Genomic DNA, 27,500 nt, shown 5'->3' with positions numbered 1-27,500 from the left:
GATCCACTATGGACTGGACTCTCACTATTATGTTAGATCCACTATGGACTGGACTCTCACACTATTATGTTAGATCCACTATGGACTGGACTCTCTCACTATTATGTTAGATCCACTATGGACTGGACTCTCACTATTATGTTAGATCCACTATGGACTGGACTCTCACACTACTATTGTTAGATCCACTATGGACTGGACTCTCACACTATTATGTTAGATCCACTATGGACTGGACTCTCACTATTATGTTAGATCCACTATGGACTGGACTCTCACTATTATGTTAGATCCACTATGGACTGGACTCTCACTATTATGTTAGATCCACTATGGACTAGACTCTCACTATATTATGTTAGACCTGCTCGACATCCATTGCTTTCCGGGTCAGTTAACATCGGTCCTTTAAGAGTTGTCTTGTCATCTTGGTCAAAACAGGTAAGAATCACCGGGGCTGTCAGTCGGGGATCGAAATCAAAAAGTTGACTTATTTCAAGGACACAACTAGTGATGCTGAGAACAAGCCAGAGAAATTGGACAACATGGAGAAAACGGGCTGGTCTCAAGCAAGGATCTACCATACAGCAGTCAAGCAGGTCTGGAAGATCTACATGACGGTTGAAGGCAGGAGGGAGATCTCTTTTGGAGTGGTCCTCTGGGCTGTGAGACTATGTGTTGCACGTTACTACACCCTCGTTCTTCTACGACCTGCGGGGAGAGGTTACCAGCACATCACTCATTTCTGTGAACATTCTGCCTGCACCCGTTCTTCCTCGGATGCCGTAGGCTCAAAAAGCGCCGCTCGGGGGTCGAGTGGGACTTGTTTATTCTCTGTAAAGCAGCAGTTCCACTGGCAGCAAAACAGGCCCGGACCATATTACTACCACCACCATGCTTGACGGTGGGTATGGTGTTCCTGGCATTAAAGACCTCACCTTTTCTCCTCCAAACATATTGCTGGTTGTTGTGGCCAAACAAATGTTTGTTTCATATGACATTAAATGGACAAAGATAATCAATCAATCAATGTTTACTTATATAGCCCTAAATCACTAGTGTCTCAAAGGGCTGCACAAACCACTACCACATCCTCGGTAGGCCCACATAAGGGCAAGGAAAACTCACACCCAGTGGGACGTCGGTGACAATGATGACTATGAGAACCTTGGAGAGGAGGAAAGCAATGGATGTCGAGCGGATCTAACATGATACTGTGAAAGTTCAATCCACAATGGATCCAACACAGTCGCGAGAGTCCAGTCCAAAGCGGATCCAACACAGTCGTGAGAGTCCCGTTCACAGCGGAGCCAGCAGGAAACCATCCCAAGCGGAGGCGGATCAGCAGCGCAGAGATGTCACCAGCCGATACACAGGCAAGCAGTACATGGCCACCGGATCGGACCGGACCCCCTCCACACGGGAGAGTGGGACATAGGAGAAAAAGAAAAGAAATGGCAGACCAACTGGTCTAAAAAGGGAGTCTATTTAAAGGCTGGATCAGGGGTGCCCACACTTTTTCTGCAGGTGAGCTACTTTTCAATTGACCAACTCGAGGGGATCTACCTCATTTATATATATCATTTATATTTATTTATTTATGAAAGAGACATTTTTGTAAACAAGTTAAATGTGTTTAATGATAATACAAGCATGTGTAACACATATAGATGTCTTTCTTTCACAAAGACAAGAATATAAGTTGGTGTATTACCTGATTCTGATGACTTGCATTGATTGGAATCAGACAGTAATGATGATAACGCCCACATTTTCAAATGGAGGAGAAAAAAAGTTGTCCTTTCTGTACAATACCACATGAAAGTGGTTGGTTTTTGGCATCTAATTCATCCAGCTTCCATACACTTTACAAGAAAAACATTGGCGGCAAATTCCGTAGCTTGCTTGATTGACATTCACGGCACCCGAGGGTCTTGTGAGATGACGCTGGCTGCTGCCACTTCATTATTATGAAAAAATGACAGAGAGGAAGGCGAGAAACACTTTTTATTTCAACAGACTTTCGCGCCGTCCCTTCCGTCAAAACTCTAAAGGCCGACTGCACATTTCCTATCTTCACAATAAAAGCCCTGCTTCATGCTGCCTGCGCTAACAAAATAAGAGTCTGGGAAAGCTGGCGTGCACATCACTTGTGCACGCCAGCTTTCCCAGACTCTGTATTTAGTTAGCGCAGGCAGCATGAAGCAGGGCTTTTATTGTGAAGATAGGAAATGTGCAGTCGGCCTTTAGAGTTTTGACGGAAGGGACGGCGCGAGAGTCTGTTGAAATAAAAAGTGTTTCTGGCCTTCCTCTCGGTCATATTTTCATAATAATGATCTTGCAGCAGCCAGCGTCATCTCACAAGACCCTCCGGTACCGTGAATGTCATTTAAGTGACGTCTTGGTGAAGATTGATGATCACTCATTTTTAGGTCTATTTTTTTTAAAAGCCTGGCTGGAGATAGACTGACACACCCCCCGCGGTCGACTGGGAGCTCGCGATCGACGTAATGGGCACCCCTGGTCTAGAGTATACAAATGAGTTTTAAGGTGAGACTTAAATGCTTCTACTGAGGTGGCATCTCGAACTGTTACCTTCTGGAGGAAAGTTCTGTGGTCAGATGAAACAAAAATGGAGCTGTTTGGCCGCAGCAATATGTTTGGAGGCCTTTAATCCCAGGAACACCATTCCCACCGTCAAGCATGGTGGTGGTAGGATTATGCTCTGGGCCTGTTTTGCTGCCAATGGAACTGCTGCTTTAAATGGGACAATGAAAAAGGAGGATTACCTCCAAATTCTTCAGGACAATCTGAGGTTGGGTCTTGGGCGCAGTTGGGTGTTCCAACAGGACAATGACCCCAAAAGTGGCAAAGGAATGGTTAAATCACGCTAGAATGAAGGTTTTAGAACGGCCTTCGCAAAGTCCTGACTTAAACGTGTGGACAATGCTGAAGAAACAAGTCCATGTCAGAAAAGCAACACATTTAGCTGAACTGCACCAATTTTTTCAAGAGTGGTCAACAATTCAAGCAGAAGATTATGGAAGGCTACCAAAAGTGTCTTATTGAGGTGAAACTTGCCAAGGGACATGTCAGCAAATATTAACATTGCTGTACGTATACTTTTGACCCAGTCACATTTTCAGTAGAGCCATAATAAATTCATAAAAGCAAACATCATGAATGTTTTTTGTGACCAACAAATATGTGCTCCAATCACTACATCACTAAAAAATAAGAGTTGTAGAAAGTATTGGAAACTCTATTAGATACTGCCATGACATTATGTTCTTTACAAGTGTATGTAAACTTTTGATCACGACTGTGTATATATATATATATATATATACAAACCCCGTTTCCATGAGTTGGGAAATTGTGTTAGATGTAAATATAAACAGAATACAATGATTTGCAAATCCTTTTCAACCCATATTTACTTTAATCCACTTCAAAGACAAGATATTTGATGATCAAACTCAAACTTTTTTTTTTTTCGCAATTAATAATTAACTTAGAAATTTCATGGCTGCAACATGTGACAAAGTAGTTGGGAAAGGGCATGTTCACCACTGTGTTACGTCACCTTTTCTTTTAACAACACTCAATAAACGTTTGGGAACTGAGGAAACTAATTGTTGAAGTTTTGAAAGTGGAATTCTTTCCCATTCTTGTTTTATGTAGAGCTTCAGTCCTTCAACAGTCCGGGGTCTCCGCTGTCGTATTTTACGCTTCATAATGCGCCACACATTTTCCATGGGAGACAGGTCTGGACTGCAGGCGGGCCAGGAAAGTACCACACTGTTGTAACACGTGATGCATGTGGCTTGGCATTGTCTTGCTGAAATAAGCAGGGGCGTCCGTGAAAAAGAAGGCGCTTAGATGACAACATATGTTGTTCCAAAACTTGTATGTACCTTTCAGCATTAATGGTGCCTTCACTGATGTGTAAGTTCAGTTATAACAGTCTGGATGGTTCGCTTCCCCGTTGGTCCGGATGACACAATGTCGAATATTTCCTAAAACAATTTGAAATGTGGACTCGTCAGACCACAGAACACTTTTCCACTTTGCATCAGTCCATCTTAGATGATCTCTGGCCCAGAGAAGCCGGCGGCGTTTCTGGATGTTGTTGATAAATGGCTTTCGCTTTGCATAGTAGAGCTTTAACTTGCACTTACAGATGTAGCAACGAACTGTATTTAGTGACAGTGGTTTTCTGAAGTGTTCCTGAGCCCATGTGGTGATATCCTTTAGAGATTGATGTCGGTTTTTGATACAGTGCCGTCTGAAGGATTGAATTCAATGTTGGTTTCCAGCCATGCCGCTTACGTGGAGTGATTTCTCCAGATTCTCTGAACCTTTTCATGATATTGTGGAGCGTAGATGTTGAAATCCCTAAATTTCTTGCAATTGCACTTTGAGAAAGGTTTTCTTAAACTGTTTGACTATTTGCTCACACAGTTGTGGACAAAGGGGTGTACCTCGCCCCATCCTTTCTTGTGAAAGACTGAGCATTTTTTGGGAAGCTGTTTTTATACCCAATCATGGCACCCACCTGTTCCCAATTAGCCTGCACACCTGTGGGATGTTCCAAATAAAAGAAAAGGTGATGTAACAGTGGTGAACATGCCCTTTCCCAACTTTATCACGTGTTGCTGGCATCAAATTCTAAAGTTAATGATTATTTGCACACAAAAAAAATGTTAATCAGTTTGAACATGAAATATGTTGTCTTTGTAGCATATTCAACTGAATATGGCTTGAAAAGGATTTGCAAATCATTGTATTCTGTTTATATTTACATCTAACACAATTTCCCAACTCATATGGAAACGGGGTTTGTATATACATCTAGATGGAATAAGAGAGAGAGGGACACACACCTATATAGAGGGAGATAAAAGAAGTTATTACAGACATTTGGAACAAACATTTTTATTTTAAATCGCAAACTGCAACATATTATATTATTTAACCAAAAGAGCAGAAAAAAGGTCATATACCCGTGGCAAATAAATCACACAACCTGTGTTGAAATCTAAATCCCAACACAGTCCGTCCAAACTAACTCTCAGAGGGAAAAGCACACCCCAAAAAAATAAAATGTACATTCCTTTCATGTCGGACCGCTCATTCTCTCCTTGTGACGCTCGAGTCTCACTAAACGCTGACAAAAAAAAACTGTTTTCCACAAATGGAACCTGCAGACTTGAAGTCAATTTCATTTACCTTCTTCATCGGAGACAACATTGAAGGTCAAATTCATCAAGTGGATTTCCCAAGGTTTCACTTCCACACTGGGAATGGAAGCAGAATCATTGAGTTATTGCTTTGACAAAGAATGTTGTGTTAAGAACTTTGCTCCCATCCTCCAAACACCAGGGGAGGGAAAAAAAAAGGTCTAAAGTGTGATTTGAATTGAAAAATCCCTGCCTTCTTGCTTCTGGAAAAAAGATTTGTGGTGGAACGTTCTGGGTTGTGGGTGAGGACTAAGTGGACGAGCAGCCAGGTGTCAGACTTTGCAACGCGGGGGAGCAGTGATTAGCACCCGTGGTTGCTAAAAGGGACAAGCCACAAGTAAAGGGTAAAGAGTTCGGGTGTGATCCTTCAACGTCACTGCTCGCTCTTCACTGCCCCCTGTGGAAGTCTGGCTGTGTGCAGCTTATGCAAATATAGTCTTCCTTCTCGGCACGCTCCGCAGACAGACCCACGCACACCTGGTGGAACCACTGGTTGCAGCTGCCGTCGCACTGGACCCAGTTCACCTTCAAGGACAGAGTCAACATCAGGGACTGGAAGTGGCTTTTTACCCTTCTTGAAACATCAACAATGAAAAGTAGCATCCATAAGAGGATCGGGGAACAAGTTAGGACATAAATCATGGTCCAAATGCGGAAAACCATTGAATCGAATGGAGAGTACAAATACTAGAGTTCGTGAACATTGCTCCAAAGTCAGGATTTTTGGTTAATTTAAAGTGCATACAAAAGTAAACAAAAAGTAAAAAAATGTAGATAGAGACATACCGAATACCTTGAAGTAAAGAATGACGATTAAAAAACTAAAAACAAACAAATGAACTAAAATTAGTCTGTTCCTCAAAATGTGTCGACTTTTTTCTTATAAAATTGGGAACACTTTGTCATATTTCTGTTTCTGTAATATTGCAATATTTTCACGTAAAATTATGACTTGTTATGAAAAATTATTAAAACCATTGCATCTAATAGAGCCAAATACTAGAGTCCGTGAACATTGCGCCAAAGTCAGGATTTTTGCTTGATTTAATGTGCATACAAAAGTAAAAGTAAAATGTACTGCCATACCTTGAAGTAAATAAGGACGATTAAAAAACTAGAAACAAACAAATCATAACAAATGAACTAAAATTAGTCTGTTTCTCAAAATGTGTCGACTTTTTTCTTATAAAATTGGGAACACTTTGTCATATTTCTGTTCCTGTAATATTGCAATATTTTCACGTAAAATTATGACTTGTTATGTAAAATTATTACTTGTTGTGTAAAATTATTAAAACCATTGCATCTAATAGAGAGCCAAATACTAAAGTTTGTGAACATTGCTCCAAAGTCAGGATTTTTGGTTAATTTAAAGTGCATACAAAAGTAAACAAAAAAGTAAAAAAATGTATATAGAAACATACCGAATACCTTGAAGTAAATAATGACGATTAAAAAACTAGAAACAAACAAATCATAACAAATGAACTAAAATTAGTCTGTTTCTCAAAATGTGTCGACTTTTTTCTTATAAAATTGGGAACACTTTGTCATATTTCTGTTCCTGTAATATTGCAATATTTTCACGTAAAATGATGACTTATGTAAAATTATTAAAACCATTGCATCTAATAGAGAGCCAAATACTAGAGTCCGTGAACATTGCTCCAAAGTCAGGATTTTTGTTTGATTCAATGTGCATACAAAAGTAAAAGTAAAATATACTGCCATACCTTGAAAACAAATCATAACAAATGAACTAAAATTAGTCTGTTTCTCAAAATGTGTCAACTTTTTTCTTATAAAATTGGGAACACTTTCTCATATTTCTGTTTCTGTAATATTGCAATATTTTCATGTAAAATTATGACTTGTTGTGTAAAATTATTAAAACCATTGCATCTAATAGAGAGCCAAATACTAAGGTTTGTGAACATTGCTCCAAAGTCAGGATTTTTGGTTAATTTAAAGTGCATACAAAAGTAAACAAAAAAGTAAAAAAATTTATATAGAAAGATACTGAATACCTTGAAGTAAATAATGACGATTAAAAAACTAGAAACAAACAAATCATAACAAATGAACTAAAATTAGTCTGTTTCTCAAAATGTGTCGACTTTTTTCTTATAAAATTGGGAACACTTTGTCATATTTCTGTTTCTGTACTATTGCAATATTTTCACGTAAAATTATGACTTATGTAAAATTATTAAAACCATTGCATCTAATAGAGAGCCAAATACTAGAGTTCGTGAACATTGCTCCAAAGTCAGGATTGTTGCTTGATTTAATGTGTATACAAAAGTAAAAGTAAAATATACTGCCATACCTTGAAGTAAATAATGACGATTAAAAAACTAGAAACAAACAAATCATAACAAATGAACTAAAATTAGTCTGTTTCTCAAAATGTGTCGACTTTTTTCTTATAAAATTGGGAACACTTTGTCATATTTCTGTTCCTGTAATATTGCAATATTTTCACGTAAAATTATGACTTGTTATGAAAAATTATTAAAACCATTGCATCTAATAGAGAGCTAAATACTAGAGTTTGTGAACATTGCTCCAAAGTCAGGATTTTTGGTTAATTTAAAGTGCATACAAAAGTAAACAAAAAAGTAAAAAAAATGTATATAGAGACATACCGAATACCTTGAAGTAAATAATGACGATTAAAAAACTAGAAACAAACAAATCATAACAAATGAACTAAAATTAGTCTGTTTCTCAAAATGTGTCGACTTTTTTCTTATAAAATTGGGAACACTTTGTCATATTTCTGTTCCTGTAATATTGCAATATTTTCACGTAAAATTATGACTTGTTGTGTAAAATTATTAAAACCATTGCATCTAATAGAGAGCCAAATACTAGAGTCCGTGAACATTGCGCCAAAGTCAGGATTTTTGCTTGATTTAATGTGCATACAAAAGTAAAAGTAAAATATACTGCCATACCTTGAAGTAAATAATGACGATTAAAAAACTAAAAACAAACAAATCATAACAAATGAACTAAAATTAGTCTGTTTCTCAAAATGTGTCGACTTTTTTCTTATAGAATTGGGAACACTTTCTCATATTTCTGTTTCTGTAATATTGCAATATTTTCACGTAAAATTATGACTTATGTAAAGTTATTAAAACCATTGCATCTAATAGAGAGCCAAATACTAGAGTCCGTGAACATTGCTCCAAAGTCAGGATTTTTGCTTGATTTAATGTGCATACAAAAGTAAAAGTAAAATATACTGCCATACCTTGAAGTAAATAATGACGATTAAAAAACTAAAAACAAACAAATCATAACAAATGAACTAAAATTAGTCTGTTTCTCAAAATGTGTCGACTTTTTTCTTATAGAATTGGGAACACTTTCTCATATTTCTGTTTCTGTAATATTGCAATATTTTCACGTAAAATTATGACTTATGTAAAGTTATTAAAACCATTGCATCTAATAGAGAGCCAAATACTAGAGTTCGTGAACATTGCTCCAAAGTCAGGATTTTTGCTTGATTTAATGTGCATACAAAAGTAAAAGTAAAAAAATGTATATAGAAACATACTGCCATACCTTGAAGTAAATAATGAAGATTAAAAAACTAGAAACTAATACATCTTAACAAATGAACTAAAATTAGTCTGTTTCTCATAATGTGTCGACTTTTTTCTTATAAAATTGGGAACACTTTCTCATATTTCTGTTTCTGTAATATTGCAATATTTTCACGTAAAATGATGACTTTTTTATGTGAAATTATTAAAACCATTGCATCTAAGAGAGCCAAATACTAGAGTCTGTGAACATTGCTCCAAAGTCAGGATTTTTGGTTAACTTAAAGTGCATACAAAAGTAAACAAAAGTAAAAGTTAAATAATGTATATAGAGACATACTGCAATAACTTGAAGTAAATAATGAAGATGAAAAAACTAGAAACAAAAAAATCATAACAAATTAACTAAAATGAGTGTTTCTCACAATGTGTCGACTTTTTTCTTATAAAATTGGGAACACCTTCTCATATTTCTGTTTCTGTAATATTGCAATATTTTGATGTAAAATTATGACTTTTTTATGTAAAATTATTAAAACCGTTGCATCAAATAGAGAGCCAAATACTACAGTCTATGAACATTGCTCCAAAGTCAGGATTTTTTTGTTGGTTTTATGTGCATACAAAAGTAAACACTGACAGGCTTTTGCAAAGGCAGATGATAAAACAAGCTAAAGAAGGATTTCCCTATTCATCCCCGAAAAAACCCGCCAGGTGAACATCTGATTTTACGACTTCCGGTGCTGATGTAAGACAACCTGCGTCCCATATAACAAATTATTTACGCAACTAAGACTATAGTAGCCATTAACAGTTAGCTTCTACAGCTGGGTTGCCCTAAGTGCGGTCTGTGTGGTCCGTGACTTGTTTGTCTGTCAACATATGAAATAACAAGTGTGTGTAAAAATTTGTAGTGCTCCCCCTCTGGCCAACATATGTAATAACAAATGTGTGAATGATATTGAAATTCGCCCCCTTTGGCCAAAATTAATAAACAAATAAAATAAATATGTATATAGAGACATTGTAATACCTTGAAGTAAATAAAGAAGATTAAAAAACAATTACAAAAACAAAACTTTAAAACAAATACATTTAACGAAAATTAGTCTCTCTGTGTAGAAATTTTTCTTATAAAATTGGGAACCATTTCTCATATTCTTTCTGTTCCTGTAATATTGACATATTTTCTCGTAAAAGTATTACTTTTTTTAATGTAAAATTATTACTTTTAATACAATATGCTGACATTTGTCATACAAAATTCTGACTTTTATCACAATATTGCCATTTTTTGTTGTTCTTGTAAAATAGGGAATTTTTTGGAGTAAAATTATGACTTCTATCATCATTTCCCCAGGTAAAATCCCGATTATTACTGTAATATTGCCAACATTTTAAAGTTTTTCATAAAATTACAACTATTTTCATAAAATTGCCAACATTTGAAGTTATACACGTAAAACTGACTTTTAAGAGTAAAATTCCAACTTTGATCATAACATTGCAGAAATGTTCAGTTTTTCTTATTAAAACGCCTTTTTTCTTGTGAAATTGTGACCTTTTCTTGTGAATCTCAAACATTTTTTTATTTATATATTTGCATAGTATGTATGTATTATTCATGTTGTAAATACAAATCTTTATATATGTAGAAAGGCTGGTCCTAAAGAGGTAGGCTTTTTTCAGAGGTCTCAAGAAGGTACGAAATGCTAGTGTGTGTGTGTGTGTGTGTGTGTGTGGCGAGCGCACCTCGTCTCCTTCCGGCTCCCGGCACCACGGCGCGGCACACAAGGAGTAGTCCTCCTCGTCAGAGTCCGAGGTGGATGCAGCAGGTTCAGACGCTGGGTTCGTGGGAGAGCAGCTCCTCCTGATCTTCTCGCTGCTCCTGCTAGACTTCTTCTTGCAACACTTCTTGGCCTTCTCGGGGTGCTGGGACTCCGAGCTTTCCTTGCGCCGCTTGGTCCTTTTGCTGTGAACGCTCCCGGACTCTCTTTTGTGAGCACAGCTTGCAGTCTGCACGGACACACAGGAGCAAAGCAAGGATGGTTGAACGTCTGGCCCGCCACCTTGTTTTATGTGGCCTGCAAAGGCCTGGAATGACCATGTGTCTAGTAGTAGTTTCTAAATGTAGTCAACTTTCTATTTTGACAGAAAAAAATACATGTACTTTGTGGGATATCGTATTTTAAACTTATTCTAATATTGCAACCAATATTATATTATCACACATTCCAAACATCAAAATAGGTACTTAAACATCTGCCTGACTCATGATTTTGAAGCAACTTATCCATCAAATTGTCCATTTTTCCATCCATTTTCTACCGCTTAATCCCTATTGGGATCGCGGGGGGCGCTGGCGCCTATCTCAGCTACAATCGGGCGGAAGGCGGGGTACACCCTGGACAAGTCGCCACCTCATCGCAGGGCCAACACGGATAGACAGACAACATTCACACACTAGGGACCATTTAGTGTTGCCAATCAACCTATCCCCAGGTGCATGTCTTTGGAAGTGGGAGGGGCCTATCCCTAGGTGCATGTCTTTGGAAGTGGGAGGAAGCCGGAGTACCCGGCGGGAACCCACGCATTCACGGGGAGAACATGCAAACTCCACACAGAAAGATCCCGAGCCTGGATTTGAACCCAGGACTGCAGGACCTTCGTATTGTGAGGCAGACGCACTAACCCCTCTGCCACCATCAAATTGTACAAAGTAAAAATTCCATCCACCCATCTTCTTTCGCTTATCCGAGGTCGGGTCGCGGGGGCTGCAGCCTAAGCAGGGAAGCCTCAACTTTCCTCTCCCCAGCCACTTCGTCCAGTTCTTCCCAGGGGATCCCGAGGCGTTCCCAGGCCAGCTGGGAGACATAATCTTCCAAACGTTGATTGATTGATTGATATTTTTATTAGTAAATTGCACAGTACAGTACATATTCCGTACAATCCATCCATCCATTTTCTACCGCTTATTCCCTTTTGGGGTCGCAGGGGGCGCTCCCACTTCCAAAGACATGCACCTGGGGATAGGTTGATTGGCAACACTAAATGGTCCCTAGTGTGTGAATGTGAGTGTGAATGTTGTCTGTCTATCTGTGTTGGCCCTGCAATGAGGTGGCGACTTGTCCAGGGTGTACCCCGCCTTCCGCCCGATTGTAGCTGAGATAGGCGCCAGCGCCCCCTGCGACCCCAAAATATTCCGTACAATTGACCACTAAATGGTAACACCCCAATAAGTTTTTCAACTTGTTTAAGTCGGGGTCCACGTTAATCAATTCATGGTAGACGGGCTGCGACACTGCGGTGCTCTTGCTAAAGATGGAACATTTGGCGGAAATGCCGGACAGTTCTGCAGACTTCATGGCTGGCTCGCATCGTGGTCACTCCGTGATCACGTACGACCGCCAGACACTTCTGGATATGGACACATCGGGCCGTTTTGGACTGATAGACGCGGGCGTGCTAAACATGCTAACTAGCATGGGGATACATCGGCGGCTACATCCAGCGGCCTGTGAAGCAGGGGAGTCTAGTAGCAGCGGGGGCCGTCTACGGAGCAGACGCCAGCGGTGTGTTCGGAAACGCGGATGCCGAGCGGGGCTAAAAACAAAGCAGAAGGCTAATCCCCACAGAACACCACTTCCCTCCACCCTGAAGACGGATTTAGATGGAAAATGCGAGACTACTGGTCTGGGTAAGGAGTCAGTTAAATTAGAACAAGTTTTTTCTGCTTTGAGTGTTTCAGAGTTGGACATGTGTTTTACTGAGGTGGCTAACTATGATGCGTGCAGTTTATCAAAGCAACAAACAAACAATCGGAAAATCCCCGTTACTGAGGAGGCTAACCATGATGCGTGCAGTTTATCAAAGCAACAAACAAACAATCGGAACATTCCCGTCGTATCAATTCCTAGATATGGTCGTAACTATACTAAATGCACTGGGCATAATAAACACAACATTATTAATATTGCTACTACGGATAATTTGATCAAAAATTCCCTAAAACAGCCCACTACCTATAATATAGGTTTTTTAAACATAAGATCATTGTCTCCCAAAACGTTGTTAGTTAATGATATCATCAGAGACAACAATCTTAACGTCATCGGTCTCAGTGAAACCTGGCTTAAACCAAACGACTTTTTTGCGCTAAATGAGGCATGTCCTCCTAACTTTACACATGCGCATATTGCCCGTCCGCTTAAAAGGGGTGGGGGGGTCGCACTAATATACAACGAAAACTTTAACCTTAGTCCTAACATAAATAATAAATATAAATCGTTTGAGGTGCTTTCTATGAGGTCTGTCACACCGCTGCCTCTACACCTGGCTGTTATCTACCGCCCCCCAGGGCCCTGTTCGGACTTTATCAATGAATTCTCAGAGTTCGTTGCTGATCTAGTGACACACGCCGATAATATAATCATAATGGGGGACTTTAATATCCATATGAATACCCCATCGGACCCACCGTGCGTAGCGCTCCAGACTATAATTGATAGCTGTGGTCTCACACAAATAATAAATGAACCCACGCATCGCAACGGTAATACGATAGACTTAGTGCTTGTCAAGGGTATCACCGCTTCCAAAGTTACGATACTCCCGTATACTAAAGTATTGTCCGATCATTACCTTATAAAATTCGAGGTTCAGACGCATGTTCGTCAAACTAATAATAATAATAACTGCTATAGCAGCCGCAACATTAATACGGCCACAACGACAGCTCTTGCTGACCTACTGCCCTCGGTAATGGCACCATTCCCAAAGTATGTGGGCTCTATTGATAACCTCACTAACAACTTTAACGACGCCCTGCGCGAAACCATTGATAACATAGCACCGCTAAAGTTAAAAAAGGCTCCAAAAAAGCGCACCCCGTGGTTTACAGAAGAAACTAGAGCTCAGAAATTATTATGCAGAAAGCTGGAACGCAAATGGCGCACGACTAAACTTGAGGTGCACCATCAAGCATTTAGTGATGGTTTAATAACTTATAAACGCATGCTTACCTTAGCTAAAGCTAATTATTACTCAAATCTCATCCACCGCAATAAAAACGATCCTAAATTTTTGTTTAGTACGGTAGCATCGCTAACCCAACAAGGGACTCCTTCCAGTAGCTCCACCCACTCAGCTGATGACTTTATGCAATTCTTTAGTAAGAAAATTGAAGTCATTAGAAAGGAGATTAAAGACAATGCGTCCCAGCTACAATGGGGTTCTATTAACACTGACACGATTGTATATACGGCGGATACTGCCCTCCAAAATAGTTTCTCTCGTTTTGAGGAAATAACATTAGAGGAATTGTTACAACGTGTAAATGGAATAAAACAAACAACATGTTTACTTGACCCTCTTCCAGGGAAACTGATCAAGGAGCTCTTTGTATTATTAGGTCCATCAGTGCTAAATATTATAAACTTATCACTTTCCTCGGGCACTGTTCCCCTAGCATTCAAAAAAGCGGTTATTCATCCTCTTCTTAAAAGACCTAACCTCGATCCTGACCTCATGGTAAACTACCGACCGGTGTCTCACCTTCCCTTTATTTCAAAAATCCTCGAAAAAATTGTTGCGGAGCAGTTAAATGAACACTTAGCGTCTAACAATCTATGTGAAACCTTTCAATCCGGTTTCAGGGCAAATCACTCGACGGAGACAGCCCTCGCAAAAATGACTAATGATCTATTGCTAACGATGGATTCTGATGCGTCATCTATGTTGCTGCTCCTCGATCTTAGCGCTGCTTTCGATACCGTCGATCATAATATTTTATTAGAACGTATCAAAACACGAATTTGTATGTCAGACTTAGCCCTGTCTTGGTTTAACTCTTATCTTACTGATAGGATGCAGTGTGTCTCCCATAACAATGTGACCTCGGACTACGTTAAGGTAACGTGTGGAGTTCCCCAGGGTTCGGTCCTTGGCCCTGCACTCTTCAGCATCTACATGCTGCCGCTAGGTGACATCATACGCAAATACGGTGTTAGCTTTCACTGTTATGCTGATGACACCCAACTCTACATGCCCCTAAAGCTGACCAACACGCCGGATTGTAGTCAGCTGGAGGCGTGTCTTAATGAAATTAAACAATGGATGTCCGCTAACTTTTTGCAACTCAACGCCAAAAAAACGGAAATGCTGATTATCGGTCCTGCTAGACACCGAACTCTATTTAATAATACAACTCTAACATTTGACAACCAAACAATTAAACAAGGCGACACGGTAAAGAATCTGGGTATTATCTTCGACCCAACTCTCTCCTTTGAGGCACACATTAAAAGCGTTACTAAAACGGCCTTCTTTCATCTCCGTAATATCGCTAAAATTCGCTCCATTCTGTCCACTAAAGACGCTGAGATCATTATCCATGCGTTTGTTACGTCTCGCCTCGACTACTGTAACGTATTATTTTCGGGTCTCCCCATGTCTAGCATTAAAAGATTACAGTTGGTACAAAATGCGGCTGCTAGACTTTTGACAAGAACAAGAAAGTTTGATCACATTACGCCTGTACTGGCTCACCTGCACTGGCTTCCTGTGCACTTAAGATGTGACTTTAAGGTTTTACTACTTACGTATAAAATACTACACGGTCTAGCTCCATCCTATCTTGCCGATTGTATTGTACCATATGTCCCGGCAAGAAATCTGCGTTCAAAGGACTCCGGCTTGTTAGTGATTCCCAAAGCCCAAAAAAAGTCTGCGGGCTATAGAGCGTTTTCCGTTCGGGCTCCAGTACTCTGGAATGCCCTCCCGGTAACAGTTCGAGATGCCACCTCAGTAGAAGCATTTAAGTCTCACCTTAAAACTCATTTGTATACTGTAGCCTTTAAATAGACTCCCTTTTTAGACCAGTTGATCTGCTGTTTCTTTTCTTTTTCTTCTATGTCCCACTCTCCCCTGTGGAGGGGGTCCGGTCCGATCCGGTGGCCATGTACTGCTTGCCTGTGTATCGGCTGGGGACATCTCTGCGCTGCTGATCCGCCTCGACATCTCTGCGCTGCTGATCCGCCTCCGCTTGGGATGGTTTCCTGCTGGCTCCGCTGTGAACGGGACTCTCGCTGCTGAGTTGGACCCGCTTTGGACTGGACTCTCGCGACTATGTTGGATCCATTGTGGATTGAACTTTCACAGTATCATGTTAGACCCGCTCGACATCCATTGCTTTCCTCCTCTCTAAGGTTCTCATAATCATTATTGTCACAGACGTCCCACTGGATCATTATTGTCACCGATGTCCCACTGGGTGTGAGTTTTCCTTGCCCTTATGTGGGCCTACCGAGGATGTCGTGGTGGTTTGTGCAGCCCTTTGAGACACTAGTGATTTAGGGCTATATAAGTAAACATTGATTGAATGATTGATAACGTGTCCTGGGTCTTCCCCGTGGCCTCCTACCGGTTGGACGTGCCCTAAACACCTCCCTAGGGAGGCGTTCGGGTGGCATCCTGACCAGATGCCCGAACCACCACATCTTGCTCCTTAATATGTGGAGGATCAGCGGCTTTACTTGGAGCTCCGCCAAGATGGCAGAGCTTCTCACCCTATCTCTAAGGGAGAGACCTGCCACCCGGCGGAGGAAACTCATTTCGGCCGCTTGTACCCGTGATCTTATCCTTTCAGTCAGAACCCAAAGCTCATGACCATAGGTGAGGATGGGAACATAGATTGACCGGTAAAGTGAGAGCTTTGCCTTCCGGCTCAGCTCCTTCTTCACCACAACGGATCGGTACAACGTCCGCATTACTGAAGACGCCGCACCGATCTCACCATCCACTCTTCCCTCACGGGTGAACAAGACTCCGAGGTACTTGAACTCCTCCACTTGGGGCAGGGTCTCCTCCCCAACTCTGAGATGGCACTCCACCCTTTTCCTGGCGAGAACTATGGACTCACACTTGGAGGACAACGTATTACTGTAAATGTAAATTTGTGTCCTGGGCATGACGTTAAAGTGCATCCGGCAGTGGAGACTCCTCTATGGGGTCTTGGGGCACTAGGAGGTTACCCCCGGTGGCCTAGTACCTGACTGCCCCCTAGCCAGGGATACGATGAAGACCTCAACAGCGGAGCAGGCGGAAGACGGTAGATTTAAGAACTATCACAACGGCTGGATGGCGGTAGAAGGCTGCAGCAGTGAAGGGTCCCCAGTCCTCTTGGACTCCATGCCACTGGACCCTGGATCCTTCTGTCAAGGATTGTGTGGTGACTGTCTGTGCACCAGTCACGTTAAACTAAGTCACACACAGCCATCCTCCATTAAGGGATACACTACCACCAGGAGGACCGTCACACTCGTTCGAGTGACCGCCGATGATGGAATACAACGTAATAACAACAACCGTAGGTTTTACAGTAAAAACAGTGGTACTGTTTTCCCATTTACAGCATACATTTAAAAAAAAACATGGTACATTTTATGGTAAAATTTCGGCAGCTAAACTTTACTCAAAAAAATCTACAGGCATGGTCAGAAGTTTACATACACTTGTAAAGAACATAATGTCATGGCTGTCTTGATTTTCTAATCATTTCTACAACTCTTTATTTTTTTCTGATAGTGATTGGAGCACATACATGAAGGTCACAAAAAACATTAATGAAGTTTGCTTCTTTTATGAATTTGTTATGGCTCTACTGAAAATGTGAGCAGGGTCAAAAGTATATACAGTCAAGAAAATAAGTATTTGAACACCTTGCTATTTTGCAAGTTCTCCCACTTGGAAATCATGGAGGGGTCTGAAATGTTCACAGTAGGTGCATGTCCACTGTATACGAGATAACCTAAAAAAAAAATCCAGAAATTAAAATCTATGATTTTCTAACAATTTATTTGTGTGATACAGCTGAAAATAAGTATTTGAACACCTGTCTATCATCTAGAATTCCGACCTTCAAAGACCTGTTAGTCCGCCTTTAAAAGTCCTCCTCCACTCCACTGAATTATCCTGAATCAGATGCACCTGTGTGAGGTGGTTAGCTGCATGAAGACACCTGTCCACCCCATACAATCAGTAAGACCCAAACATTCAGCATGGCTAAGAGCAAAGAGCTGCCCAAAGACACCAGAGACAAAATTGTACAAGGATGGAAAGGGCTACGGAGAAATTGCCAAACAGCTTGGTGAAAAAAGGTCCACTGTTGGAGCAATCATTGGAAAATGGAAGGAGCTAAACATGACGGTCAATCTTAATCGGAGTGGAGCCCCATGCAAGATATCACCTGCTGGGGTCTCAATGATGCTAAGAAAGGTGAGGAATCAGCCCAGGACTACAGGGCAGGACTTGGTCAATGACCTGAAAAGAGCTGGGACCACAGTTTCCATGGTGACTGTTGGTAATAGACTAAGACGTCATGGTTTGAAATCATGCATGGCACGGAAAGTTCCCCTGCTTAAACCAAAACATGTTAAGGCCCGTCTTAAGTTTGCCAATGATCATCTGGATGATCCAGAGGAGTCATGGGAGAACGTTTTGTGGACAGATGAGACCAAAATTGACCCTTTTGGTCATAATTCCACTATGCGTGTTTGGAAGAAGAAGAATGATGCGTACCATCCCAAGAACACCATCCCTACTGTGAAGCATGGGGGTGGTAGCATCATGCTTTGGGGGTGTTTTTCTGCTCATGTGACAGGACGTCTGTACTGTATTAAGGAGAGGATGACTGCAGCTATGTATTGTGGGATTTTGGCCAAAAACCTCCTTCCCTCAGTCAGATCATTGAAGATGAGACGTGGCTGGATCTTGCAACATGACAAAGACCCAAAGCACACAGCCAGGAAAACCAAGAAGTGGCTTCATAAGAACCATATCAAGGTTGTGGAGTGGCCTAGTCAGTCTCCAGACCTAAATCCAATTGAAAATCTTTGGAGGGATTTGAAAGTTTGTGTTACTCAGAGACAACCCAGAAACCTGACTGATCTAGAGAAGATCTGTGAGGAAGAGTGGGCGAAAATCCCTCCCATAGTTTTGTGCAAACCTGGTGAAGAACTACAGGAAACGTTTGACCTCTGTAATTGCAAACAAAGGCTACTCTACCAAATATTAATGTTGGTGTTCAAATACTTATTTTCAGCTTTATCATACAAATAAATTGTTAAAAAATCATAGATTGGGATTTCTGGATTTTTCTTTTTAGGTTATCTCTCATACAGTAGACATGCACCTACCTTGAACATTTCAGACCCTTCCATGATTTCTGAGTGGGAGAACTTGCAAAATAGCAGGGTGTTCAAATACTTATTTTCTTCACTGTATACACCAATGTTAATATTTGCTTACATGTCCCTTGGCAAGTTTCACTGCAAGAAGGCGCTTTTGTTCCTGGGATTAAAGGTCTCACCTTTTCTCCTCCAAACATATTGCTTGTTATTGACATTAACAGCTCCATTTTTATCTATAGAGAAGAGCTGCATCGACTATATTAATTATAGGAGGTAGTGGCGTTTGCCTGCAAGTTGAAACCCAAAAGAGAAGAGTTGCATTGACTATATTAAATATAGGAGGCAGTGGCGTTTGCCTGCAAGTTGAAACGCAATAGAGAAGAGCTGCATCGACTATATTAATTATAGGAGAGAGTGGCGTTTGCCAGCAAGTTGAAGCCCAATACAGAAGAAGAGTTGCATTGACTATATTAAATATAGGAGGCAGTGGCGTTTGCCTGAAAGTTGAAACCCAATAAAAAGCTACATTGACTATATTAAATATAGGAGGCAGTGGCGTTTGCCTGCAAGTTGAAGCCCAATAGAGAAGAGCTGCATTGACTATATTAAATATAGGAGGCAGTGGCGTTTGCCTGCAAATTGAAGCCCAATAGAGAAGAGTTACATCGACTATATGAATTATAGAGAGAGTGGCGTTTGCCTGCAAGTTGAAGCCCAATAAAGAAAAGTTGCATCGACTATATTAAATATAGGAGGGAGAAGCGTTTGCCTGAAAGTTGAAGCCCAATAAAGAAAAGTTGCATCGACTATATTAAATATAGGAGGGAGAAGCGTTTGCCTGAAAGTTGAAAACCAATAAAGAGCTGCATCGACTATATTAAATATAGGAGGCAGGTGCGTTTGCCTGCAAGTCGAAGCCCAATACAGAAGAAGAGCTACATCGACTATATTAAATATAGGAGGCAGTGGCGTTTGCCTGCAACTTGAAGCTCAGTAGAGAAGAGCTGCATTGACTGACTATAATAATTATAGGAGAGAGTGGCGTTTGCCTGCAAGTTGAAGCCCAATACAGAAGAGCTGCATCGACTACATTAAATATAGGAGGCAGGTGCGTTTGCCTGAAAGTTGAAACCCAATAAAGAGCTGCATCGACTATATTAAATATAGGAGGCAGTGACGTTTGCCTGCAAGTTGAAGCCCAATACAGAAGAAGAGCTACATCGACTATATTAAATATAGGAGGCAGTGGCGTTTGCCTGCAACTTGAAGCTCAGTAGAGAAGAGCTGCATTGACTGACTGTAATAATTATAGGAGAGAGTGGCGTTTGCCTGCAAGTTGAAGCCCAATACAGAAGAGCTGCATCGACTACATTAAATATAGGAGGCAGGTGCGTTTGCCTGAAAGTTGAAACCCAATAAAGAGCTGCATCGACTATATTAAATATAGGAGGCAGTGACGTTTGCCTGCAAGTTGAAGCCCAATACAGAAGAAGAGCTACATCGACTATATTAAATATAGGAGGCAGTGGCGTTTGCCTGCAACTTGAAGCTCAGTAGAGAAGAGCTGCATTGACTGACTATAATAATTATAGGAGAGAGTGGCGTTTGCCTGCAAGTTGAAGCCCAATACAGAAGAGCTGCATCAACTATATTAAATATAGGAGGCAGGTGCGTTTGCCTGCAAGTTGAAACCCAATAGAGAAGAGCTGCATCGATTATATTAAATATAAGAGGGAGTGGCGTTTGCCTGCAAGTTCAAGCCCGATACAGAAGAGTTGCATCGACTATATTAAATATAGGAGGCAGTGGCGTTTGCCTGAAAGTTGAAACCCAATAAAGAGCTGCATCGACTATATAAAATATAGGAGGCAGTGGCGTTTGCCTGCAAGTTGAAGCTCAGTAGAGAAGAGCTGCATTGACTGACTAAAATAATTATAGGAGAGAGTGGCGTTTGCCTGCAAGTTGAAGCCCAATACAGAAAAGCTGCATCGACTATATTAAATATAGGAGGGAGTGGCGTTTGCCTGAAAGTTGAAACCCAATAAAGAGCTGCATCGACTATATAAAATATAGGAGGAAGTGGCGTTTGCCTGCAAGTTGAAGCTCAGTAGAGAAGAGCTGCATTGACTGACTAAAATAATTATAGGAGAGAGTGGCGTTTGCCTGCAAGTTGAAGCCCAATACAGAAAAGCTGCATCGACTATATTAAATATAGGAGGGAGTGGCGTTTGCCTGAAAGTTGAAACCCAATAAAGAGCTGCATCGACTATATAAAATATAGGAGGCAGTGGCGTTTGCCTGCAAGTTGAAGCTCAGTAGAGAAGAGCTGCATTGACTATATTAAATATAGGAGGCAGTGGCATTTGCCTGCAAGTTGAAGCCCAATACACAAGAAGAGCTTCATCGGCAGTGGCGTTTGCCTGCAAGTTGAAACCCAATACAGAAGAAGAGCTGCATCGACTATATTAAATATAGGAGGCAGTGGCGTTTGCCTGCAAGTTAAAGCCCAATACAAAAGAAGAGCTGCATCGACTATATTAAATATAGGAGGCAGTGGCATTTGCCTGCAAGTTGAAACCCAATACAGAAGAAGAGCTGCATCGACTATATTAAATATAGGAGGCAGTGGCGTTTGCCTGCAAGTTGAAACCCAATACAGAAGAAGAGCTGCATCGACTATATCAAATATAGGAGGCAGTGGCGTTTGCCTGCAAGTTAAAGGCCAATACAAAAGAAGAGCTGCATCGACTATATTAAATATAGGAGGCAGTGGCATTTGCCTGCAAGTTGAAGCCCAATACACAAGAAGAGCTGCATCGACTATATTAAATATAGGAGGCAGTGGCGTTTGCCTGCAAGTTGAAGCCCAATACACAAGAAGAGCTGCATCGGCAGTGGCGTTTGCCTGCAAGTTGAAGCCCAATACAGAAGAAGAGCTGCATCGACTATATTAAATATAGGAGGCAGTGGCGTTTGCCTGCAAGTTAAAGCCCAATACAGAAGAGCTGCATCGACTATATTAAATATAGGAGGCAGGTGCGTTTGCCTGCAAGTTGAAACCCAATAGAGAAGAACTGCATCGACTATATTAAATATAGGAGGCAGGTGCGTTTGCCTGCAAGTTGAAACCCAATAGAGAAGAACTGCATCGACTATATTAAATATAGGAGGCAGGTGCGTTTGCCTGCAAGTTGAAACCCAATACAGAAGAAGAGCTGCATCGACTATATTAAATATAGGAGGCAGTGGCGTTTGCCTGCAAGTTCAAGCCCGATACAGAAGAGTTGCATCGACTATATTAAATATAGGAGGCAGTGACGTTTGCCTGCAAGTTGAAGCCCAGTAGAGAAGAGCTGCATTGACTGACTATAATAATTATAGGAGAGAGTGGCATTTGCCTGCAAGTTGAAGCCCAATACAGAAGAGCTGCATCGACTACATTAAATATAGGAGGCAGTGGCGTTTGCCTGCAAGTTGAAGCCCAATAGAGAAGAGTTGCATCGACTATATAAAATATAGGAGGGAGTGGCGTTTGCCTGCAAGTTGAAATCCAATAGAGAAGGGCTGGATCGACTATATTAAATATAGGAGGCAGTGGCGTTTGCCTGCAAGTTGAAGCCCAATAGAGAAGAAGAGCTGCATCGACTATATTAAATATAGGAGGCAGTGGCGTTTGCCTGCAAGTTGAAGCCCAATAGAGAAGAAGAGCTGCATCGACTATATTAAATATAGGAGGCAGTGGCGTTTGCCTGCAAGTTGAAGCCCAATAGAGAAGAAGAGCTGCATCGACTATATTAAATATAGGAGGCAGGTGCGTTTGCCTGCAAGTTGAAATCCAATAGAGAAGGGCTGGATCGACTATATTAAATATAGGAGGCAGTGGCGTTTGCCTGCAAGTTGAAGCCCAATAGAGAAGAAGAGCTGCATCGACTATATTAAATATAGGAGGCAGGTGCGTTTGCCTGCAAGTTGAAATCCAATAGAGAAGGGCTGGATCGACTATATTAAATATAGGAGGCAGTGGCGTTTGCCTGCAAGTTGAAGCCCAATAGAGAAGAAGAGCTGCATCGACTATATTAAATATAGGAGGCAGGTGCGTTTGCCTGCAAGTTGAAATCCAATAGAGAAGGGCTGGATCGACTATATTAAATATAGGAGGCAGTGGCGTTTGCCTGCAAGTTGAAGCCCAATAGAGAAGAAGAGCTGCATCGACTATATTAAATATAGGAGGCAGTGGCGTTTGCCTGCAAGTTGAAGCCCAATAGAGAAGAAGAGCTGCATCGACTATATTAAATATAGGAGGCAGTGGCGTTTGCCTGCAAGTTGAAGCCCAATAGAGAAGAAGAGCTGCATCGACTATATTAAATATAGGAGGCAGGTGCGTTTGCCTGCAAGTTGAAATCCAATAGAGAAGGGCTGGATCGACTATATTAAATATAGGAGGCAGTGGCGTTTGCCTGCAAGTTGAAGCCCAATAGAGAAGAAAAGTTGCATCGACTATATTAAATATAGGAGGCAGTGGCGTTTGCCTGCAAGTTGAAGCCCAATACAGTTTGTCATAATGTTATAAGCATTCAATCAGACATTATTGTGAGGTTTTGTATTAGTGTTTCTAAAAATATGACCCAAACACACACAGCTCTCACTGTGCGATACCTTCTTGTGGAGTTTTGTGCGCTCCGTCTTGAGCTTCTCATCGTCCGTGCTTGTCCTGCAGGGGCCGCTGTGAGTGGGCACCGGGGCCAGTTTGCTCAGCAGGTAGGTGTAAAGCTGCTCCGTCTCAGGCAGCGTGACCTGCAGCAGGAAGCCCTCCACCATCAGCTCCTCCAGCTGCGGGCCGAGTCCTGTGCAGAACGCAACATTGAGCCTGGAACATGGAGCAGACCGTGTGAGGGACTCACCCTGCACGGGGACACTCGGCTGCTCTGTGTAGAAAGAGTCCTCTTCTTGATGCCAGGACACTCTGGAGCCGTGTTTTCCCTGGAACAAAATTGAATTTAAACAATAAAAGCCATGCTAGCACACAGTAGGTAAGAAACACTGTACTGTTGCCTCATTCCTGTGAGAATCCTGCGTGGGACTATCCAGGCCTAGCTGCAGTGTGCTCAAGCAACTACCAGGTGGAATTTGTGAGCAGATAATTGTGTAAATGCTACGGATTTTTACCCCCTCTAATTTCCACATTTTTCATCCGATTCAAAAAGTTAAAACTTCATACTGTTCAACATATTCATGTTTCCATTGACTAATTCCAAAAATTCCCAGATTTCCCGGAGTTCCAGGTTTTCCCAGATTTTTTCCCATTCAAAATGAATTGGCCATTTTTCAAACTTCCACATTCTTCAAACGATTCAAACCATTCCACCTTCAAACTGTTCAACATATTCATGTTTCCCTTGACTAATTCCAAAAATTCCCAGATTTCCAGGTTTTCCAGGATTTTTTCCCATTCAAAATGAATTGGCCATTTTTCAAACTTCCACATTCTTCAACCGATTCAAACCATTCCACCTTCAAACGGTTCAGCATATTCATGTTTCCCTTGACTAATTCCAAAAATTCCCAGATTTCCCAGAATTCCAGGTTTTCCAGGACATTTTCCCATTCAAAATGAATTGGCCATTTTTCAAACTTCCACATTCTTCAACCGATTCAAACCATTCCACCTTCAACATGTTCCACTCATCCTGGACATTCAAACCATCATTTTTCCAAACCCCCCTTAAATTCCAGGAATTCCCATTTTTTCTGTCGACTACTCCTTCCATATTTTTCAACCCACTTTAACCGTTCCACTGTCAAATCATTCCTCTTCATCAGGACAAAATAAGTTTTTGAACGGGAAAAATTCTCAGCTTTCCCGAAATTCCAGGAATTCCGTAATATCATTTCTCAATTAAAATTGTTACTATTTCAACGTTTCTCGACCGATTTGAAAAATTCCAAGACATACTCATTCAGTGCATTCAAATGTTTTAGCATTTCCCGAAACTCCCAAATTTCCATGAAATTCCCATCGAAATGAATGGTACATTTTTCAAAGTTCCACAACTCCCACATTTTTTATTTGATTCAGACAATTCCAACTTCAAAATATTCAGACTGTTCCGAAATTGTGTGCTCCCTTTCAACAATTAATAAAAACAATTTTGCAGGCTTCACGGTGGGAGAGGGGTTAGTGCGTCTGCCTCACAATACGAAGGTCCTGCAGTCCTGGGTTCAAATCCAGGCTCAGGATCTTTCTGTGTGGAGTTTGCATGTTCTCCCCGTGAATGCGTGGGTTCCCTCCGGGTACTCCGGCTTCCTCCCACCTCCAAAGACATGCACCTGGGGATAGGCTCCTCCCACCTCCAAAGACATGCACCTGGGGATAGGCCCCTCCCACTTCCAAAGACATGCACCTGGGGATAGGCCCCTCCCACCTCCAAAGACATGCACCTGGGGATAGGCTCCTCCCACCTCCAAAGACATGCACCTGGGGATAGGCCCCTCCCACTTCCAAAGACATGCACCTGGGGATAGGCCCCTCCCACCTCCAAAGACATGCACCTGGGGATAGGCCCCTCCCACCTCCAAAGACATGCACCTGGGGATAGGCCCCTCCCACTTCCAAAGACATGCACCTGGGGATAGGCTCCTCCCACCTCCAAAGACATGCACCTGGGGATAGGCCCCTCCCACTTCCAAAGACATGCACCTGGGGATAGGCCCCTCCCACCTCCAAAGACATGCACCTGGGGATAGGCCCCTCCCACTTCCAAAGACATGCACCTGGGGATAGGCCCCTCCCACTTCCAAAGACATGCACCTGGGGATAGGTTGATTGGCAACACTAAATGGTCCCTAGTGTGTGAATATTGTCTGTCTATCTGTGTTGGCCCTGCGATGAGGTGGCGACTTGTCCAGGGTGTACCCCGCCTTCCGCCCGATTGTAGCTGAGATAGGCGCCAGCGCCCCCGAAAGGGAATAAGCGGTAGAAAATGGATGGAATTTTGCAGATTTCTTAAAATTTCCAGTTTTTAGGGACATTTTCCCCATTCAAAATGAATTATCCATTTTCAAAACGTCCACATTTCCCACATTTTTTCAACCGATTCAAACAATTCCACCTTCGGCGAAGTTGGTAGAGTGGCTGTGCCAGTAATCTGAGGGTTACTGGTTCAATCCCCACCTTCTACCATCCTAGTCAGGTCCGTTGTGTCCTTGGGCAAGACACTTGACTCTTGCTCCTGACGGGTGCTGGTGAGCGCCTTGCATGGCAGCTCCTGCCGTCAGTGTGCGAATGTGTGTGAGAATGGGCGGATGTGGAAATACTGTCAAAGCGCTTTGGGCTCCTTAAAAAGGGGTAGAAAAGTGCTATACAAGAACAACCCATTTACCATATTCCCCTCATCCTGGACATTAAAACTATAATTTTTCCAAGTCCCCCCAAAAACTCCAGGGATTCCCATTTTTACTCCTTCCACATTTTTCAACCCACTTCAAACCTTCCACCGTCAAATCATTCTTCTTCATCAGGACAAAAAAATGAAGTTTTTGACATTCATGCTCATAATCTTTTTTCTTTTAAATCTCGCTTTTCCCAAAATTCCAGGAAGTTCCCATTGAAATGAATTAGACATTTTTACAAGTTGCCCAATTCCCACTTTTTTCAGACTATTCAAACCATTCCAACATCAACACATTCCACTCATCCTGGACATTCACACTATCATTTTTCCAAGCTCCTTCCACATTTTTCAACCCACTTCAAACATTCCACCGTCAAATTCTTCTTCTTCATCAGGACAAAAAATTAAGTTTTTGACATTCATGCTCATAATCTTTATTCTTTTAAATCCCGCTTTTCCCAAAATTCCAGGAAGTTCCCATTGAAATGAATTAGACATTTTTACAAGTTGCCCAATTCCCACTTTTTTCAGAATATTCAAACCATTCCAACATCAACACATTCCACTCATCCTGGACATTCAAACTAACACTAACACTTCCAAACCAAATTCCGGTTTTCCTGGAAATTCTAACTCGTCAACATTCAAACCGTTCCACTATTCAAACTATTCTTCCATTCATACTACATTCTGTCAGTATTTTACTTGGTTCAGTGCGTTGTTGGTGTCGGATGAGGCCAAAGTACAGTGTTACCTTGCAAGCGTAGCTCCGCCCACTTACCACTTTGTCCAACAACCCTTCCGTGCAGGCCTGCTGAACTCTGTGCTGCCATCGCACCGTCCGCTCGATGAGAAAGCGCAGCGCGTCCCCCTCAGGCAGTCGGACCCGGATCCTCTGCAGCGAGGCCAAGAGAGGCAGGATCTTGTCCAGGGGCGGCTTCCGTGAACGCTGGCAAAGCGGGCAAAGCCAGACTTGGCCGTACTTGAAGTCTGGGTGTGCGGCGACGCAGACGCTGTGGAAAACGTCTCGACAGAGCTCGCACTGCAACATGGCCCCCGAGGGCGACTTTTGGCAAACGCAGACGGTAAGTGCACAAGAGTTCTCAGCAGGAAGAAGCT

The 27,500-nt window shown here is 41.7% G+C and overlaps 1 protein-coding gene across 1 annotated transcript in view; it reads right to left on the bottom strand.

Moving 5' to 3' along the window:
• Positions 1-4,922: 4,922 nt before the first annotated feature.
• The window catches only part of kdm5ba (lysine demethylase 5Ba), an 85,766-nt gene continuing 63,188 nt past the window's right edge, over positions 4,923-27,500 (bottom strand). The window contains exons 23-27 of the mRNA XM_061875487.1: positions 27,163-27,500; positions 23,892-23,970; positions 23,647-23,834; positions 10,556-10,819; positions 4,923-5,768 (exon numbers count right to left, since the gene is read on the bottom strand). The exon at positions 27,163-27,500 is cut by the window's right edge and continues 73 nt beyond it. Of these exons, the coding sequence (XP_061731471.1) occupies positions 5,631-5,768; positions 10,556-10,819; positions 23,647-23,834; positions 23,892-23,970; positions 27,163-27,500 (1,007 nt within the window). The 3' untranslated portion in view covers positions 4,923-5,630. The remainder of the gene's footprint in view (positions 5,769-10,555; positions 10,820-23,646; positions 23,835-23,891; positions 23,971-27,162) is intronic.

This window comes from Nerophis ophidion, linkage group LG16 (assembly GCF_033978795.1).
Source record: "Nerophis ophidion isolate RoL-2023_Sa linkage group LG16, RoL_Noph_v1.0, whole genome shotgun sequence".
In the NCBI taxonomy this organism is placed as follows: Eukaryota; Metazoa; Chordata; class Actinopteri; order Syngnathiformes; family Syngnathidae; genus Nerophis; species Nerophis ophidion.
This window is presented reverse-complemented; position numbering and strand designations above follow the sequence as displayed.